Source organism: Malus sylvestris, chromosome 1 (assembly GCF_916048215.2).
Source record: "Malus sylvestris chromosome 1, drMalSylv7.2, whole genome shotgun sequence".
NCBI lineage: Eukaryota > Viridiplantae > Streptophyta > Magnoliopsida > Rosales > Rosaceae > Malus > Malus sylvestris.
The window spans coordinates 9014678-9031836 of record NC_062260.1 but is presented as its reverse complement, the minus strand read 5'-3'; the positions used below and the strand labels follow the sequence as shown (position 1 = coordinate 9031836).

At 36.9% G+C, this 17159-nt stretch overlaps 1 protein-coding gene and 1 pseudogene across 1 annotated transcript; both read left to right on the top strand.

Annotated features, from left to right (window-relative positions):
* The first annotated feature begins 314 nt into the window (after window positions 1-314).
* On the top strand, window positions 315-10571 carry LOC126628077 (linamarin synthase 2-like; annotated as a pseudogene).
* On the top strand, window positions 4325-5716 carry LOC126628086 (uncharacterized). Its single transcript, XM_050297669.1, has 2 exons — window positions 4325-4900; window positions 5473-5716. The coding sequence occupies exons 1-2, from the start codon at window positions 4619-4621 to the stop codon at window positions 5575-5577; spliced, it is 387 nt and encodes a 128-aa protein (XP_050153626.1). The 5' UTR covers window positions 4325-4618; the 3' UTR covers window positions 5578-5716.
* Window positions 10572-17159: the final 6588 nt, after the last annotated feature.

The window sequence follows — 17159 nt, the reverse complement described above, 5'->3', positions numbered from 1 at the left end:
GACAAAAGTTTCTTGTTATGAAGTTTGAAAAGGGAGCCGTTTTTTACACGCCTTTCTACATTTATAACCATCAAATTGAAGAGTGCGTAAGAGGAGAAAAATGTATGTTTTTATCATTTTTCATCTGAAAACTATAAAAAGAAAAAGACACTTAATTGATTTTTTTTATTTTTATTTTTTAACAAATGATATAATCCACATGAAGGGGTGAGGCATTGGCCTAAGCCTCACAATGAGTTAGTAACAATATAGTTCAAATTCGCTTTTGCCGAAAATTGAACCTAAAACCTCTCATTTACAACTGAAGAAGAATATCATCAGACAGTAGTACTAAGTGGTTACATTGGATTAATTATTAGGCGCCAAAGAGAAGGTTGCCACAAATTTTGTATAAATAGCACAAGATCAAAGTTAGCTTTCACTACACAAAATTAAGGCTTCAAAACTGAGCTCTTTCCTAGTTTTTGGTAAATACTAAAGAGAGATGATGAATTCAGTAGAACAAGCAACCAAAAAAGGGCATGCAGTTTTCATCCCATACCCAGCACAAGGCCATGTTAACCCCATGATGCAATTAGCCAAGCTTCTTCACTCAAGGGGCTTCCACATAACCTTTGTCAACACCGAGTTCAACCACAACCGTTTAATCCGGTCAAAAGGTCCCGACTCCGTTAAGGGTCTACTGGACTTTGTGTTCGAGACCATACCGGACGGGTTGCCTCCTTCGGATAAGGATGGAACCCAAGATATTCTAGCTTTATGTGACTCCATTAAGAAAACTTTTCATGGTCCATTTAAAGAGCTTGTCACTAAGATAAATTCCTTACCTCAAGTGCCACAAGTTACTTGCATTGTTGCAGATGGTGTCATGACCTTTGGGAGCAAAGCAGCTAGAGAATTAGGCATTCCGGAGGTTCAGTTATGGACAACCTTTGCTTGTGGCTTCATGGCGTACTTGCAATACAGCGAATTCGTCAAACGTGGCATTATTCCGTTCAAAGGTACTTCTTTAATTTCTGAACAATTTGCTTTTTCACTCTTTGATTTATATGAACATTTTTGTATGCACACATTGTCATGAAACAATTAAGTTAAATCACACACATCCTTTCCAAGTACATATTCATTTGTTTACCCGGGAAGATTTGACTCTTTAGCTTTGCTATGTCCCGTTTTATGAATGAGGATCTTCTTCAGATGCTCTATGTCACAGCCCGTCCCGGGATTTTCTTATTAAGGACGTGAAATGACAGATTTACCCTTAGCGGGTATTAAGGTATGTGTGTGACATTATTTGGTTTAACCTTAGATATGTTTTGGAAGAAAATAAATAAGATGAGTTGGATTATTAAATTTGGTTTTTGTTAATTTTGGTTAGGGATTTAGATGATGGATGGTGTGGATTGAAAGGGACCATCTAAACCCTTACCCTCTCTCTATCCCGTAGCTCTCTCTCTCCTCCATCTCGACACTCTCTCCCTCACACCCATATTGTATGGCCACACCCAAAACCCCCCAAAACTCAGTGGATCGAAGTAAACAAGGTAAGAATCTTCATCAATGTTTTGAGTTGATTGGTGCTAGTTTTAGGACGTGGAACCTTCGATTTCACGTGAACCCGAACCCCCCTTTTTTGGTCACTGTTCATGCACACGTGAAATATTGTGTTTCAGGGAATTCTAAGCTTATAGTGAGCTTAGTGAGGTCCCAAGGAAGCCCAGAGTGCTTCGTTTGAAGGATTTGGACGTCGGGATCACGAGGTTTGATTTTGGCCGGTTTTGCTTGGATTTTTCGGGTGAGATTTAGTTGTTTTTGGAGCTTAAAAATAGTGTATTGTGATTCTACATGTTTGGGGCTTCATTTTGGTATAAAATACGAAGAAAATGGTTGAGAAACGAAGGAGAACAAGGCATTTGAAGTTTGGCCGGAAACCGGCCGCCGGAAAAACCAGTCCGGCGAGCCAAGGTTAGGGATGATGCGCGTGGGGGCGCGTGTCCCCGTGCCTGTCCTGGCGCGTGCGGCCACCAAAAATTTATTTAAAAATTTCTCGACGTCCGTGACGTCGAGTAGGTTGATGTGGTATATTCATATACCCAAATTGAGCATCGTATGAGAAGTTATTTCAAATTGTTGGTTATGTGTTTAAATTAACGTTTTTATAGTTGTTTCGCATATAGGTGACACTTATCCCGAGGACGAGCGCATCCAGGGACGTCACGGGGGTTACGACCCATCGACTTATCAGTGAGTGGGCAGTTTTGTTTTCGTATTACCTATATACAACTGTTTTTCCCAGAAAATGCGTTTATATGAAAATTATGATTTAAATTGCCATGCATGCAAATGTTGAGATATTTAGTTTGATAATGGATGCATATATATGTTAATTGACGCGGTGGACGCACATGTGAGTTTTTATATTATTCAGATGAGTTATTTTATGATAATTGCATTGAAAGCTCATAACCTGCACCCTAGGTGTTAGTGCTTATATTATTATTCACCACACCGCACGCTCGTCTTGGATCCAAGTAGGTGGATGTCGTACAGACCATGTGAGGGTTCTGACATGCTAGTCGTATAGATCACTAGATGTGATTCCGACTAGTGGGTGACCTTAGTTATGCGCGCTGATGATTGATGAGAGAAGCACTAGAGCGTATTTATACACCTTTCATCGTACAGACTACTATACGTAGTTCCGAGTGATGTGCAGTGTAGTGCCGTACAGGTCACAGTTGGTGACTCCGGCAGAGCCGTATAGGTCACTGTGGTGACTCCGGCTGAGTGGGATGTTGAGCTTTAGAATCAACCGTACATGACCATTGTAGGGTCTCCGGTTGATTTATAATTTCACCTGAATGATATTGATGCATTTCTGATTATATTTGGCATGGCGTGGCATATTATTTCTGAGATGTTATGTTGATGGATATGAGCTGAGTTTTGATGATATGTGTATATATATGTTTATATACTATTTTTCTGGGAAAGTATACAGGTTTTACGGTGAGGGGTTAGAAATGTTTTAAATGAAATGTTTTGGAAAATCTTTGATTTTACTGACCCACTCATCTTTGTTTTGCGCCCCTCCAGGTTCTAGTTAGCGGTTGGTGGCTCTCAAGGTCTTTTTTCGGCATTCTGACAGACGTTCTGCATGTAGGACTCACCTGCGGGTGATGTATTTTATTTTGGTCCTACTTGACTGCACTTAAACCTATGCTCTGAATTTATGTGTTTACCTTATAACTCATCCTTTTATTCTAGTAGGTGGTTCTACTAGAGATTGGTTTGAATTCCTTCATATTCTGTTATATCTTGCTTCCGTGTCACACTTTTGGTTACGTCACGCTCACGTGACGGCCAGCACGCCTTGATCCTCTGGGTCGGGGTGTGTCACTCTATGTGAGGATTTTAGGGATCTTCAAATTGTGTTTGTTCATCGTATATCGTGCGATCAGAAATCATTTTAAATACTTTTATACTAAATTGAATATAAATAGTACCTGATAAACATTGATCACACAATATACAATGAATAGATACAATTTAAAAATTTTCAGAATCCTGATCATGCTGCTTATAGGTACAGTACAGGGCGTGTTTTCCATGCTTTTAGATCTAATCCAATGTCACATCAGACAACTAATAAAAGCGGTCCAATTTAATAAATAGGTTGCCATATAGAGTGGGTTTAATTTTGTCCGCAATCAGCGTTTGTTTTTTTTTTTTTTTTGTCAAATAATTGATTTTGTTAAATTAGCTATCAACAGGGTTTGAACTCATGCCGTTATGTAAGTGCTCAACTCTTTTCCACTACTATGGTAAATGATCATTTGCAAATCAACGTTTTTTATTAAGAGCAAGTCCAGCGGTGGGACTTGGACGGGGGACAGGCCCCATGTGGGAGCCCGAGGGCCAGGCAATCCAAATCCAGCGGTGAAGGGCCCGAGTGAGGGTGGGGGCCCGAGCTCAAGGCCCGTGGAAAATCGACAGGCCTGTGGCCCAAGCCCGAGTGACGTCAGCGTGACGCAAGGGCTAGGTCCGGTTTTTTTTTTTTATGTCAGGCGCGTGCCCTTCACTCGCGAGTGGGGGCGCGTCGCCCGACAAGATTTCAGTGCGCAAGTGGCTCGGTCAGTGACCGTTGGGAAGCCACGTGGCTTCCCACGGTCCGTTCGATCCTAACGGATCTTTTATAACAACCGTCCAATTTACAACAGTAAAAAAAAAAAAAAAGCTGATTTAATATCAACCGTTCGATCTCAGATCAACGGTTGATATTAATCTGCTTTATAAATTGAAAAAAAAAGAAAAAATAGTTTTAAAATTAAGAAAAGTTACCGTTGTGACACGTGGCACAATCTGGAGTGTTGGAATTCAAAATTTTTAAATCCAACGGTAGAGATTAATTATTTGAATAAAAATTTAAAAAAAATGTAAAAAATCCGAAAAAAATGTAAAAAATCTGAAAAAAAAAATTGTAAAAATTTGTTTTTACTTTTCTATAAATACCACTTCTTCTCCATCTACCTTACACCACAATTTCATATTTTCTCAACTACTTTCAATTAAATTCCTATCTTTCTCTCAAAGTTTCAATCCAATTTTTTTCCACAAAATGGCTACTGATGCAGGTTCGAATTGGTCGCTTCTTGAAGATGTTGCGTTTTGCACTAGCTGGGTTGAAGTTACTCATAATTCCCTTACGGGTAATGAGATGCAATTGCGAGAAATGTGGAGTTTAATTCATACCAAATTTGTTGAGCAAATGAGTGGGAAAAGAACCAAAGAATCGATATCCAGTCGTTGGAAAATACTTAGTCATTCCTTTACTACGTGGAGAGATGCCTTGACACAAGCTAGTAATAATGTTCGAAGTGGGGCAAATTATGCGGATGAGGTAAGAATATATTATAATTATTTGTTTGTATTATTATTTTGTTACCTAATTTGATTATAATTATTTGTTTGTTTCATTTATTTGTTACCTAATTGTTTGTATTATTTATTTGTTTGCAATATTTATTTGTGACCTAATTTCATTATTATTATTTGTTTGTATTATTTATTTGTGACCTAATAATTTCATTATTATTATTTGTTTGCAATATTTATTTGTGACCTAATTTCATTATTATTATTTGTTTGTATTATTTATTTGTGACCTAATAATTTCATTATTATTGTTTGTTTGTATTATTTATTTGTGACCTAATAATTTCATTATTATTATTTGTTTGTATTATTTATTTGTTACCTAATAATTTCATTATTATTATTTGTTTGTATTATTTATTTGTGACCTAATAATTTCATTATTATTATTTGTTTGTATTATTTAATTGTTACCTAATAATTTCATTATTATTCATTTGTTTGTATTATTTATTTGTTACCTAATAATTTCATTATTATTCATTTGTTTGTATTATTTATTTGTGACCTAATAATTTCATTATTAATCATTTGTAGCAACTTCAAGCACAAGCATGGTATGGTGCCAAAATCAAATCAAGAAACAAATCATTCACCCGGTGGGAATGTTGGAATATTGTTAAAGATTGTCCTAAATTCTAAGTTGTGCCTGTTGGTCCAGAAGTATGCATGAATAGCATCCCTCTACACAGCACCCCTCCACACTCTACACCCGATCATGGCCCCCATGTTGATGAAGAAGATGGAGAAGAAGTGCCTGAAACGCCCATTCCTGAACAAGCGTCGGGGTCGGCCCGTTATCCAATTAGGCCTCTAGGTAAGAAGGCTTCAAAGAGGAAAGGGAGTGCTTCCAAGAATGATTATGGAAAGTACATGCAAGAACTTGCTCGTCAAGGTGAATTGACGTTGGCGCGGGAGTTGGCAAAATATGAAGCTGACAAGGCTAGAGATGAGGTAAAAGCTGCAGCTATTCAACAAGCATTTGAAGTTGAACAGAGGGAAAGAGAGCTACTTAGGCAAGAAAGGGAGTTTCTTAGAGAAGAAAGAATTGCACAACGAGATCCTGACATTATGAACACGCGTTTAGAAGGGATGTCTCCAAATTCTAAATATTTTTGGCAGTCGGAGAAGCGAGATGTGGTGCAAAGGAGGCGTGCAAGAGAAGCGAGATCAAGACAAGATGGTCCTAGCACAACAAGACAAGATGATCCTAGCACCACAGATTGGTTAAGTGGTGAGGAATAGGGTACTTTTGTAATCGGAGCCCATAGTTTTCCAATCACTTTGGGTTGTAATTTATTATTTATGTTGTTTCCATGTAATCGGAATAGGGTACTTTTGTAATCGGAATAGGGTACTTATGTAATTTATTATTTATGTTGTTTCCATTTTATTGAAGTTAGTACTTTATTAAAAGTGAGAGTACATGTATTTAATTTCGTAATATATTTATCCTAATAAAATTACATAAACATACCAAACAATTCACACCAAATAAAATTACATAAACATACGAAATAATAAAAAACTCACTACAAAAAACACACCAAATAAAATTACATAAACACACCAAACAATTCACACCAAATAAAATTACATAAACATACGAAATAATAAAAAACTCACTACAAAAAACACACCAAATAAAATTACATAAATACACCAAACAATTCACACCAAATAAAATTACATAAACACACCAAATACAAACAAACATACTAAATAAACTTAAGTATCTTCAGCTTGTTTCAATGCCCACTGGTGCTCTATCAAGTCAATTTGTCGATCAATGTGCATAGATGACCTTTGAAGTGCAGTATATCGTTGAATGACCCTTTCATTGTAACGTCCATCCCTTTCTAATGGGTCGTGTTACACGGGTTCTTCGGTGGCATCATGCGCAAAATATATCCGTGTTCTTGAATTGTTCATCGTGTCTGCCTCTGGCTCATATTCATCAACCGCATCATAATCGTACTCATCTTCCACAATCATGTTGTGAAGAATGACGCACGTCATCATGATAGATTGAAGTGACTCTACATCGAACATTCTGGCAGCACCCCTGACGATCGCCCAACGAGCTTGAAGGATACCAAAACAACGCTCCACATCCTTCCTACACCCCTCTTGACAGGTTGCAAAGTGTTTTTCCTTTGCACTTCGCGGACGTGGCACTGTTTTGACAAATGTTTCCCACCGTGGGTAAATGCCGTCAGCTAGGTAGTATGCCCCTTCGTACCTACGTCCGTTGACGACGTACGTGACTTTTGGTGCCTTTCCTTGCAAGACGTCGTTGAACACTGGGGATTGGGCAAGGACGTTGAGATCATTTTGAGCCCCCGGAACCCCGAAAAAGGCGTGCCAGATCCATGTATCAAAAGATGCCACTGCCTCCAAAATGATAGATTTTGATCCTTTTCTGTCCCCATATGCGCCTTGCCATGCACTTGGACAGTTTTTCCACGTCCAGTGCATACAATCGATGCTTCCTATCATCCCAGGAAAACCTCGCATCTCGCCCTTCTTCAGAAGCCTTTGCAAGTCCCAGCGAGTAGGTTTTCGGAGGTACTCTGCGGTGTACAAAGATTCGACTGCTCCGCAAAACCTCATCAGGGCCTCAAGAATGGTTGATTTCCCCATCCTCGTTATCTCATCCACTTGGTCTGCAGATGCTCCATACGCAAGCATCCGCAACGCAGCAGTGATTTTTTGCTCAGGCAGGAGACCCATAACACCACAAGCATCCTTCTTTTGCACAAAGTAAGAATCATGGTTGCAAACATCAGTCATGATTCTGTTGAACAAATGTCGTTCCATTCTAAAACGGCGTCTGAAGTACGTATCAGGAAATGCACTGTTATGGACAAAGTAATCGTCCAACAGCTCTTCACCCCGTCGTTGCCTGCTTCTATCAAGGTTTCTTAAACGGTTGGGCCTGCATATCTGAGCAACAGTCTGGATGACTCGCCGGGAATGTGAGGCTCTGGCCATTCTTATTTCGTCATCTCTCCTTCTACGCTCCTCATCCTCTTCCATCTCATTATCGACTATCTGAAGGTTGAACATTCCTTCAGATTGGTTAAACAATTCTTCCTCTTGCTGATCGATTTCCCACATCATCCTTGATGAAGAAGAAGACATTGTAATGATGGATGGTGAAGAAGAAGCAGAAACTATGATTAATGAGATAGAGATGTTGAGAAAATTGGTGTGAGATTTGTGAGGATGGATGGTGGATTATATGGACGATTCAGAAAGGATTGGATTGTAGATAAGGCCACGTGGCATGCCGTCATTCGTTAAAAATCTGATCGAAATCTATCATCAAAGATTCTGAAAAGATAATGACACGTGGCAAGATCGTATTGGATAAAAATCTTATCGAAATCGATCTCCAATAATTATATTTTCGGATAATGACACGTGGCGCAATTTTGAACGAGTTAAAATCTAATCGAAATCTATCGTCAAAGATACTCAAAAGATAACGACACGTGGCACGATGACATTGGGTAAAAATCTTATCGAAATCCATTGCTAAAAATAATTGTTTTTTTTATAAAATGACACGTGACGCAACGAGAACGATTTAAAAAATCTTATCCGAAATTACAAATAATTTTATTTTCTATTATTTAAACAAACAAAAAAAACTATATTTTATTGCCTATTGCCAGGGGGAGGGCTCCAAGGGTGGAGATGCAAATGTCAATTACTGTTCATTTATGGCAGTTACTATTCATTAAAGGCAGTTACTGTTCAAAATGGTGGATTCAATAGTGGATTGCCTGGGGGAAGGGCTCCATGGGTGGAATTGCTCTTAAAGATGTGAAGGAGAAAGAAATTTGCATTTCGACATTTTGGATATGTTAAATGGAATTAGCATATGCCAATTATAAGTGTGTGAACATTTTTTATTTTTGTTTTTAAAATGGGAGGAGAGATGAAGAGAGTGAGAGAGAATATGAGAGTGGGTAGAGATGAGAGAGAGGCTTATTTTTTATTTTTAATTAGGGAAATTTAGAATCACATGTCGGAGAGACTTAAAAAAACAACAAAATTTTGATTGTGTAACTTACATTATTGCCCATGTTTTTTTATTTATATTTAGTTTTAATTAAAAGGTTAGAATAGTAATTTTATAGGATTTTGATTGACATTAACAATAAGGATTTTATTAATATGTAGTTTAGATTAGTTTATTAATTATTTTATTTATAAATCTTTTCCACTATGTTATTGGGGAAGATTAATGTATTTGTAGTGATCAATTGGTTTTAATAAAATCATTCTTCACTTTGTAAGAGTCAGTCCTACAGAGTTGAAATAATTGTTGGATAAAATTATCAAGGGATTTTGCGCCATGCACCTGTAAAAATATGACATCTCAATTTTTTTTCGTTTTGATCAACTGCAAAATAAAGTAGATATTTGAGATCTTGGAAATTTACTCTTATAACCATCAACATAGTTATCTGTCATTGCACATGCTTCACCTTCTATACATTTTAGATGAGAATTTCATGCATGATGGCACACTCGATACACCAATTGATTGGATCCCAAGCATGAAAAATGTTCGACTCAAGGACATCCCAAGTTTCATTAGAGTTACTGATTTCAGCGACGTAATGTTTAATTACTTGGGATCCGAAGCACGAAACTATTTGAACTCTTCTGCAATCCTCTTCAACACATTTGACGAATTCAAACACAAAGTGTTAGAGGTAATATCGACAATGTTCCCCAACATTTACACCATCGGCCCCCTTAATTTGCTTGGCAGGCATTTTCTCGAAAGCAAGTCACTTAACTCAAGCTTATTGAAAGAAAACAAAAAATGTTTGGAATGGCTTGATAAAAAGAAACCCAATTCAGTTGTGTACGTAAATTATGGCAGCATAACGATAATGACAGACCAACATTTGATTGAGTTTGCATAGGAGTTGGCAAATAGCAAGCACCCCTTTTTGTGGATAGTTAGGGCTGACATGGTAAAGGGTGATTCACCAATTTTACCCGATGAATTTTTTGAGGAGATTAAGGATAGGGGTTATATTGCCGGTTGGTGTGCACATGACCAAGTGTTAGCTCATCCATTTGTTGGGGTTTTCCTAACACACAATGGTTGGAATTCTATGATTGAAACTATATCTCATGGTGTGCCTGTAATTTGCTAACCTTTCTTTGCGGAGCAACAAACTAATTGTCGGTACTCATGCACTACATGGGAGATTGGAATGGAGGTAAGCACTGACGTGAAGCGCGACGAAATTGAAGCACTTGTGAAGGAAATGTTGGAAGGAGAATGAGGGATGAAGATGAGGGAAAAGGCAAAGGAATGGAAGAAAACAGTTGTTGAAGCTACTAATGTTGCAGGATCATCGTACAATAATTTTGAAAGATTGTTTAAGGAGGCACTCCAACATGGTGACTAACTTGCTACAGAAGGCGGAACAAGTTTGGTCCCTTTTCATGGACTATCAAATATGCTTTTATGGACCAGGGATATATCTTATTTTCATATTTAGTGTTGCCTTATAATGTTTATGTGTGGCAATTTGGATCTTAGTTTCTCTAGTGCTTGTTGTAGCTCCTCATTATAAATAAACAACTTCACATGTCGAAATTCATCATTGTCTTCTATTATGTCTTTAATTTTCTATCTTCTTGCTTCCCTTTATTTCTCCCGCCTATAATTGATATTGAAAAATGAGATGCACTCAAAAATCTCGAATGCATTGGCTTGGTTCCATTCAAAGGTATCCATTTTCTTGGACCATTTTGTCCTTCACATGTATGTAGACACCGAACTTTCATAAGTATGAATCACAAGTTCATACATGCAACCAAAAAGTCAAGTTGCTCTACAAGGTGATAAATGGACCTAAGGCATTACCTATTGCTGGTTTATAATTGTAGTCAATATACCAACCAAAAAAAAAAAATTGTAATCGATAAGTGAAGAAAAACCCAATATCCATATAATTGAAGTATATATGAAGCTCAAAGTGAGTGGATCATCCAAATGTGTTTTGTGTTGTGCACTACACAATGTGTCTTGTGAGGCTCACTAGATGAAGATCATAACAAAGAGCACAAGAAAATATCCTAAGTGAGCAAGTAGCCTGTAGGGGAGGGTTCCGTAGCAAGCTATCTTCCTTGGTGGTCGACACATGGCGCAAAATTGATGTTTGAATATGCCGACACATTGGGATAATCCACTTGAAAGTAGTCAAATTCATTTGTCAACTCAAGTGGTCGGAGAGCCTGTCAGACCGACCGTTCCCCATAGGTTAGGCTCTCCTAAGCAAATGGTGAGGATCCTCCTGATCAGACTCATCGGGCCATTCATATTTTATCCAACGGCTACATTTATTATAATTTTTAGAGAGATTCATTGTTTGTATCCGTTGGATAAAATTTGAATGGCGCTACAATTATTATAAATTTTAGAGAGACCTCCTGTTTGTAACCGTTGGATAAAATTCGAACAGCTCTATAAGTTTGGTCGGGAGGATCCTGATCCTTCCTCATAGTTGCTTGCTAGGTCTTACCATAGGCTATCCTAGGGTCTTACCGTAGGCTATCTTCCTTGCTGATGATCAATACATATAGAGTTGACATTTGACTAGACATGTCCTTTGAAACCTCTTACGGAAAAGTTATCAAACTCAGAAGCTTGGGTTGACCGGTCAAAAAGTGATTAAGCCGAGGGTTCCTCTTCTATGTTCAGCAATAAATATTGATAAGGTTGATGAACCGAGCATTTTGGTCGTGGTGCTTTCAGCCTCTCAAGGTGTACTGCTCAATGCTAGAGCTTCTTGGGTTGGTGTTGTGGTGCTGGTAGCCCGACTCATTATTCTTGTGGGTCTACAAAAGACCCATACGAGTAGGTCACGACTAAACAATATTTATATTTCGCCAAAAAGGGCCGTCTGTTAATAAATGTATAATGGGTGATAATTTCTGACACAACCCGATAACCCAACACGACACGACATGAAATTAACAGGTGTTCAGGTCGACACGATAACGAATCGGGTGTTATCGGGTAACCCGATAAGCACCTGTTAAGATAACGGGTTGGTTCGGGTATACTTGGGTAACACTATACACGATAATCAGAATATTAATTTAATAATTTTATAATCCTAAAAAATACTATAATAATTATATATATTGATTTAACAATTTTATACCCCTAAAAAGTTTAAAACTATAATAATTATATATATATATATGTATTAAATTTTATACCCCTAAAAACTATAATAATTATACGTACAAAATAAATAGATTTAAATCTACATAATATATATATATATATATATATCATTGAACTTGATGTGATACACGAAACTAATTTCAACGATCCAACCGTTAAAATTGTTTGTATATGCTTCGAGATCGCATCAGCAAAAAGTTGAAAATAACAAACATTCAGAGATCAAATAATGGGACAAAACTTTTCGACGGTTATAAAATAAAAAATAACGATTTAACGGTTATTTTAACTTCGATTTTGATGATTTTTTACAGCTACACTCCTTGACCCTATATGAATATAATGCATGAATTCGATCTTCAATTTAAAATATTTACACAAGTGGATACCACAAAATCTTATGTTATACTTAATGAAAGTATAAATAAACTCTTAAGTGTTAGTAAATCTATTGTTTTGATGGGATACGCATCCTATGAAACTAATTTTAACGATCCAACCGTCAAACTTGTTTGTATATGCTTCGAGATTGCATACGCCAAAATCACAAAAAACAAACATTCATAGATCAAGTAATGGGACAAAACTTTTCGACGATTATAAATGAAAAATCATGATTTAACGGTTATTTTAACTCCGATTTTGATGATTTTTTACAGCTACACTCTTTGACCCTATATGAATACAATGAATGAATTTGATCGTCAATTTAAAATATTTACACAAGTGGATACCACAAAATCTTATGTTATACTTAATGAAAGTATAAATAAACTCTAAGTGTTGGTGAATCTATCGTTTTGATGGGATACAAATTCTATGAAACTAATTTTAACGATCCAACCGTCAAACTTGTTTGTATATGCTTCGAGATCGCATAAGCCAAAAATCACAAAAAAAATAATTCAGAGATCAAGTAATGAGACAAAACGTTTTGACGGTTATAAAACAAAAAATCATGATTTAACGGTTATTTTAACTCCGATTTTGATGATTTTTTACAACTACACTCATTGACCCTATATGAATACAATGAATGAATTCGATCTTCAATTTAAAATATTTACACAAGTGGATACCACAAAATCTTATGTTATACTTAATGAAAGTATAAATAAACTCGTAAGTGTTAGTAAATCTATTGTTTTGATGGGATACGCATCCTTTGAAACTAATTTTAACGATCCAACCGTCAAACTTGTTTGTATATGCTTCAAGATTGCATACGCCAACAATCACAAAAAACAAACATTCAGAGATCAAGTAATGGGACAAAACTTTTTGACGATTATAAATGAAAAATCACGATTTAAAGGTTATTTTAACTCTAATTTTGATTATTTTTTACAGCTACGCTCATTGACCGTATATGACTACAATGAATGAATTCGATCTTCAATTTAAAATACTTACACTAGTGGATATCACAAAATCTTATTAAGCGTTAGTGAATCTATATATTAAATTAAAGGGTAAAAGACTGTTTACTACCCTTATGTTTTGTGGTTTTCAACATTTAGTACATCAAGTTTTTTCGTCTCAGATTCATTCCTAAAGTGTAAATTTTGGGATAATCTCATACATCCGTTAGTCAAACTGTTAAATCTGCCGTTAATTGTGACGTGGCGCCATGACTGGGCACCACGTGTCATCCACGTTTTTTTTTCCTTTTTTTTTTCTTTTCTTCTTTCTTCTTCTTCCTTCTTCTTCCTTCTTCTGCAACTTTTTTTTTCTTCCTCCTTCTCCTTCTTCCTTCCTCCTTCTTCCTTCCCCTTCTTCTCCTTCTTCCTTCTTCTTCCTTCTCCTTCTCCTTCTTCTTCTTCTTCCTCCAAATCTGGGAATTTTTTTTTTCTTCCTCCTTCTCCTTCTTCCTTCCTCCTTCTTCCTTCCCTTTCTTCTCCTTCTTCCTTCTTCTTCCTTCTTCTTCCTCCAAATCTAGGGAAGATGAAGGTTTTTTTTTTCTTCCTCCTTCTTCTTCTTCTTCTCCTTCTTTCTTCCCCTTCTTCTTCTTCCTCCGAATCTGGGGAAGATGAAGGTTTTTTTTTTTTTCCTTCTTCTTCCTCCTCCTTCCTCCTTCTTCTTCCTTCTTCTTCTTCTTCTTCTTCCTCTGACTGCAACTTTTTTTTTCTTCCTTCTTCTTCTTCTTCTCCTTCTTCTTCCTTCTTCTTCTCCTTCTTCCTTCCTCTTCTTCTCCTTCTTCCTTCCTCTTCTTCTCCTTCTTCTTCATCTTCCTAAAAAAAAAAAGAAATATAAAAAAAAACCTTTATCTTCCCCAAATTCGAAGAAGAAAAAGAAGGAAGAAGAAGGAAGAAGGAGAAGAAGGGGAAGGAAGAAGGAGGAAGAAAGAAGGAGAAGAAGGAGGAAGAAAAAAAAAAGTTGCAATTGGAGGAGGAAGAAGAAGAAGAAGAAAGAAAGAAAGAAGAAGAAGGAGGAAAAAGGAGGAAGAAGAAGAAAAAAGAAAAAAAAAACTTCCCCAAATTCGGAGGAAGAAGAAGAAGAAGAAGGATAAGGAAGAAGAATGAAGAAGGGGAAGGAAGAAGAAGGAAGGAGGAAGGAAGAAGGAGAAAGAGGAAGAAAAATAAAATTGCAGAAGAAAGAAGAAAAGAAAAGAAAAAAGAAAAAAAACGTGGATGACACGTAGCGCCCAGTCATGGCGCCACGTCACAATTAACGGCAAATTTAACAGTTTGACTAACGGATGTATGAGACTGTCCCAAAATTTACACTTTAGGTATGAATCTGAGACGAAAAGAACTTGATGTACTAAATGTTGAAAACCACAAAACATGAGGGTAGTAAACAGTCTTTTACCCTAAATTAAATTTAAAAAATTGGTGGCCATTGGATTGGTTGAGATTGGCTGAGATTTAATCCGATACTTTCTCAGTTAGCACGAGATATGTTAACAATTCTCATTTCAACTGTTGCATCAGAATCTACATTTAGTATTGGGGGTAGAGTACTAGATCAGTATTGTAGTTCATTGTTACCAGAAACAGTTCAAGCTTTGTTGTGCACACGAGATTGGCTATTTGGAAAATGAGGTAATATATTTTTATATGGTATAATACTATTGTTTTATTTCTTTTCATAATTATTTTGGTAAACTTCTCATAATTTGAATGGTTTTTAATGTTTGGTTTTTCTATACTTAATTTGTAACATCCCACATCGCCCAGGGGAGTGATCCTTAAATGTATATTCACATCCTTACCTAGCACGAGGCCTTTTGTAACATCCCACATCGCCCACATCGCCTTACCTAGCACGAAGCCTTTTCTATACTTAATTTGTAACATCCCACATCGCCCAGGGGAGTGATCCTTAAATGTATATTCATATCCTTACCTAACACGAGGCCTTTTGGGAGCTCACTGGCTTAGGGACTCCGAAGTTAAGCGAGAAGGATGCCAGAGCACTCGCAGAATGGGTGACCCACTGGGAAGTTGCTTGTGAGTTCCCAAAAACAAAACCATGAGAGAATGGTAAGCCCAAAGCGGACAATATCGTGCTACGGTGGTGGAGCGAGCCCGGGAAGTGATCCACCCCGGGCTGGAATGTGACATAATTTATGCGGAAGAGAGTTCTGATGTGGAAAACCTTACTGAAAACATCATCAACATAACTCTTGAAGGCAATAGATCAAACCAAAGTTCCAATACAATTTCCCCATGATGATCGATGAAAATTGAGGATTTTGTAAAAGAAATAACATGCAAACTCTAAGTTCCATTGGCAAGGTTTAAACTTTTGAGAAATACTTCACAACCTTGAAAACAAAAACTCTTTTATTTTGCATATCCTTGTACATTTAATATTTTGTAATAGACTATTGTATGAATGTTTTTTTATTAGGCTCTTATTTTCGAGTGTAGATGTAGTACTTAAACGACAAATGTGTTTTAATGTTTTGAAGTAATATTTATGTGGTAATGTGTGGTATGTGCAAATTTAAGAAAAAAATATATTTTTCTTAATGGGTCATAACGGGTCATAACGGGTTGGGTCACTTTACCCGTTGGGTAAATTGACCCGACCTGTTAAGGACCCGTTAAGATAATAGGTGTGACACGACACGACTCGTTAAGATAACAGGTGTTACACGAAAACGACACGAACACGACAGACACGACCCGTTTGCCAGGCCGCCTTCAATTCAATTATAAAGAGAATTTGTGCAGTAGTGGAGTCCACAACCTCAATGCTAAGAACTTGGGACACTAAAATCGATAGCAACAAAGAAATTGCAGAAATTAGAGTAGAAGAGAACTTGAGAAACTTATACGCATAATGTCAATAAGAGCTTGTTTTCAGAGCAATTTACGAGAAGAACTTTTCTCACGATTTAGCTAGGGCTTTGAGGAAAATTGTGAATAAGGGAATGATGGGGATTCTTGGTTTATGTGTGAAATTTCGTACTGTTTATATAACATGTTTGCTTATGCTCTTTACCTACTTTGGTTTCTTTTTGCACCGTAGTGATGATAGTTGTGGAGTCTAAAATAATTCCAAAAATCATAGAGGCGACGTGTGGACTTTTGCTCAAGAAAGATAAGATTACAGTCATTAAATGAGCAAGCTTCTCAGATACTCTCATGTGCAACTCAACACCCCTGAAGGTCCAACAGCTGAATACGACTGCTTACAACTCACCTGCCCATGACTAAGAAAAGTCAAAGTATTAAAGATAAGAATAATTACTCAAATCTTATCTTTAATACATTCCGAATTGAAGATTGACTCCATTCAAGTAAGTAATCCCTATTTAAATCAATTAGGGATATTTACACCATTATCTCAAGATGGAAAGATCCTCCCCGGATCTCTTCCACCAAGGCAACTGGATCAAGTGATCCGGGTCTTTGAAATTTCATCCAACGGCCCACCTGTTTTGACCCCTTAAAAACTATAATAATTTTTGGTCTTTGGATGAAATTTCAAAGGCTCAGATTACTTGATCCAGTGGCCTTGGTAGAAGAGATCATGAGAGGAT

Excerpts from the sequence above, each read along its gene's own strand:
- LOC126628086 (XM_050297669.1), top strand. The coding sequence starts at position 4,619 with ATGGCTACTGATGCAGGTTCGAATTGGTCGCTTCTTGAAGATGTTGCG. Across the intron at positions 4,901-5,472 it reads GGGCAAATTATGCGGATGAG|CAACTTCAAGCACAAGCATG; the intron begins GTAAGAATATAT and ends AATCATTTGTAG.